The sequence below is a fragment of the Anarrhichthys ocellatus genome, unplaced genomic scaffold (assembly GCF_004355925.1).
Source record: "Anarrhichthys ocellatus isolate YVR2014 unplaced genomic scaffold, GSC_Weel_1.0 scaffold3530, whole genome shotgun sequence".
Lineage (NCBI taxonomy): Eukaryota > Metazoa > Chordata > Actinopteri > Perciformes > Anarhichadidae > Anarrhichthys > Anarrhichthys ocellatus.
This window is the reverse complement of record NW_022283504.1, coordinates 2,408-5,513: the sequence shown is the minus strand read 5'-3', so window position 1 is coordinate 5,513 and position 3,106 is coordinate 2,408. Positions and strand designations below refer to the sequence as shown.

General features: G+C 53.6%; 1 protein-coding gene across 1 annotated transcript; it reads right to left on the bottom strand.

Annotated features, from left to right (window-relative positions):
- Positions 1-1,730: 1,730 nt before the first annotated feature.
- Positions 1,731-2,824, bottom strand: LOC116378997 (uncharacterized). The gene has a single exon (XM_031840904.1). The coding sequence runs from the start codon at positions 2,803-2,805 to the stop codon at positions 1,741-1,743; it is 1,065 nt and encodes a 354-aa protein (XP_031696764.1). The 5' UTR covers positions 2,806-2,824; the 3' UTR covers positions 1,731-1,740.
- Positions 2,825-3,106: the final 282 nt, after the last annotated feature.

The window sequence follows — 3,106 nt, the reverse complement described above, 5'->3', positions numbered from 1 at the left end:
TATTTGGATACTTTTTCGATCCGCGCTCTCGCCAGAGACCCCTCATCGTATTCATACCTGATAGTCACATCAGTTATCAGCGCTCTGTGGTCTTTCGTGAAGACCAGGTCTGGGACTAGGACCTTACCAGACGGGAGTGTCCAGTGCTTCTCCGCATCAACCGTCCATCCATGGCGCTTTGCTTCTGTGGCTAGGAGATCGCATATCTTGTTATGCCTCAGAATCCGGGACCTCCGGACCTTTGGACATTGACCAAGAATATGGGAACAAGTTTCAAGGGAACCTTGACAGTGCCGACAGCGAGCGTCGAGGGAATTTCTCCCCCTCCCCATTGATTCTCTGGTCGGGTACACGTTGGCTCTAAGAAGCAAGGCAGCCGCAAACTGACCGGGCTGAAACCCCCCCCGCAGTGGGATTCCCGAGCCAGCAGTTGCTGATCTTATCATCCTCGAACGTCCGTATACCTTTTCCTTGAACCGGCAGATTTGCCCACCTGTCGAACTCAACCCGGCGCCAGTCACACGGGACCAGACGCCTCCCTGGCGTCACAGAGTTGGAGGTCTTAGGTCGCACCGACCTCTCACCATTTCGAGAGGAAACCTCCGGATTCAGCGCCTGACTTTCCCCCTCAATAGGGGTATCTAGCTCAGGTACCTCGTCCGGTGACCCACCAGCTCTCCGCCAAAGTCTCTCAAATTTGCGTTGATCATACGTTCGAAGAGAACACCACTTCAATAGGTCATCCTCAGAGTGACACAATCCATGGATTCTCCGGACCTGTATCGATGTTACAATACGTTCCAGCTTAGGGACACCCAGGCCACCACTGGATCTCGAAGAGTACAGCAGCCCATCTGCTGTACAAGCTGGCAGGTGCAGCCAACGCTTGACTGCTTTCCTGATGCAACAATCGATTTCTGTCAAGGCCTTGGCCGACAGCAAGCAATGATCCGCCCCATAGATCATCCTCGGTACAGCAAAGTTACACAACATCGACACCTTGTGGCTGGGATCCAGAGGTGCCTTGCCGATAGCTTTGATCCATTTCTGGACCTCCACTAACCAATCCTGGGAGAAGATTCCTGTCCACGGGTTTACTTGGACCCCCAAGTACTTGATCGACTCATCCGCACTACAAAGATGAAGGGGCCTCCCGCCCAACAACCACGGGTCGCAGTCGTTGACGATATATGACTTCCCTTTACCTTGAATGAGAAACCCGTGGCACTTGCTGGGCTGAGTGGACATCCCAGTTCGCTCGCAAAAGTCCTCCAGGATTCCAATATTGGTCACCATTCCTTCCCAAGAACTACTCAACATGACAAGATCGTCTGCAAATGCCATCGCTGTTATGGACTTCCCAGCATGGGCGAAGCCCTGGCCTTCGCGTTCAAGTGCCTGGATTAGCGGGTCCAGGGCTTGGTTGAAAAGCAAGGGAGACATGGGATCTCCCTGCTTAACCCCCACATTCATGGCTATGTCAGGGCTTACCCCCTCCTGACATGCCACTCTGGTCACTGCTCCCCTGTAAGATCTCCTCACCAGATCCAACATGTGTTGGTCCAATCCCTTTTCTCGCAGAGCACTCAGGAGGTGCTCGTGCGAAATGGTGTCGAAGGCTTTCGCAAAGTCAACGAACACCACGCAGAGGGTAACTCTCTCCGTCTTGCTGGTCCTCATGAGACTTTCCAGAATCATAAGGTTTTCCGAGCAACCAGGGGCTAGGACAAACCCCCTCTGTCACGGGTGAAGAGGACAGGAACCAGTCATCCTCTTGGTGAGGACCCGCGAGAATAGCCTCAAGACAATTGAGGCTATTGTGATAGGCCGCCACTGATTGATGTCACTCAGGAGTGACACCACGCTTGTCTTCGGAATCAGCGATGTCCTACAGTGACGGAAGTCCTTCGGCAGGATCCCTGAGACCAACCAGGTGGAGAACATATGGGCCAGCTTAACCCCTTTCGGGTCCCAGATCTGCAACGCCCCTTTCGTGATGCCGTCTGGGCCTGGGGCAGTGCGATTCTTGATACATCGGAGATGGCTGTAGACCTCCAGAGAAGTGATCAGGTAGCAAAAACCACGGTTGTCGATCTTTCCAAAGCCTTTGAACTTACCCAATCCATGAAACGGTCTGACCAAGCCCCACCTGCTCTTGAACACCGAGGTAACCTTTTTCAGGGGTACAGGACACTGTTGTCCCATTTGTCCATCCAGGACAAGCTTAGCCAGAGTCTTGCCTCCGTCTTTACGCAACATACTTACCTGCCTCCTGAAGGCCTTCCTTCTGCTGTACCTGTTGCCCGTCATGGGAGGGCGTTCAAATTGTCTCCGGGTTGTCGAGTAACGGGTTTTCCCATTTAGACCTATCTCTCGGATCATAGCGGAAGCTGCAGAGGAAATTGCTCCCTGCGAGCAATCCTCTTCCGTAACTAGGAGATCAGAGGATCCCTCGGCTCCACCGCTTGCCCCAGATGCCACTATCTCGTCAAGGGTCTTCTTGACATCGACTAGCGGCACCGACGGTGGTATAGGTGGGGCTGTTCTCCCCCTATATCTTGACCGTGTCAGCCGAGGACTCTTATCCAGTTTGAGAGTGGCTCGGTACATTCCTCTGCACTTGTCTCTGTACTGTTTAGGTGTTTTACCCGTACCAAGCTCGGCCGCCAGAGCGACACTATCGCTTCTAGACGGCATAAAGTCTTGGCATGCCATTTTCACCCTTCGGATCTCCTCTTCCGACCATAGCAGAACATCTCCGCGGTCGCGCTTGCCCCAGGCCACTTTACTAAGGTAATCACTCATGTGGTTCGAACGCTCATGCTGGGAAGCTCCTATTTTAGAGCCAAAGGACCTCGTACAGAAGCCGCACTTGAGTCTTAAGCCGGTACACTCCAGAAGGTGTGTGGATGGCCTGGTGTTACGATCTTGAGTCTCGCCGCACTGTCTACAAACCCATTGTTCAGCCTCAAAACCATGAGCCCCAGCAAGAGATATTGCAGGACCCACAGCCGAAGCCGACAACACTCCACAAGCAACACCCAGCTCCACGGTCGGCCTGCAGAGCTCCCTCCCAACCACATCGCTACCCGCCAAGTCGGTCGAT

Coding starts and splice junctions, on each gene's coding strand:
- LOC116378997 (XM_031840904.1), bottom strand. CDS start 2,805: ATGAGTGATTACCTTAGTAAAGTGGCCTGGGGCAAGCGCGACCGCGGA.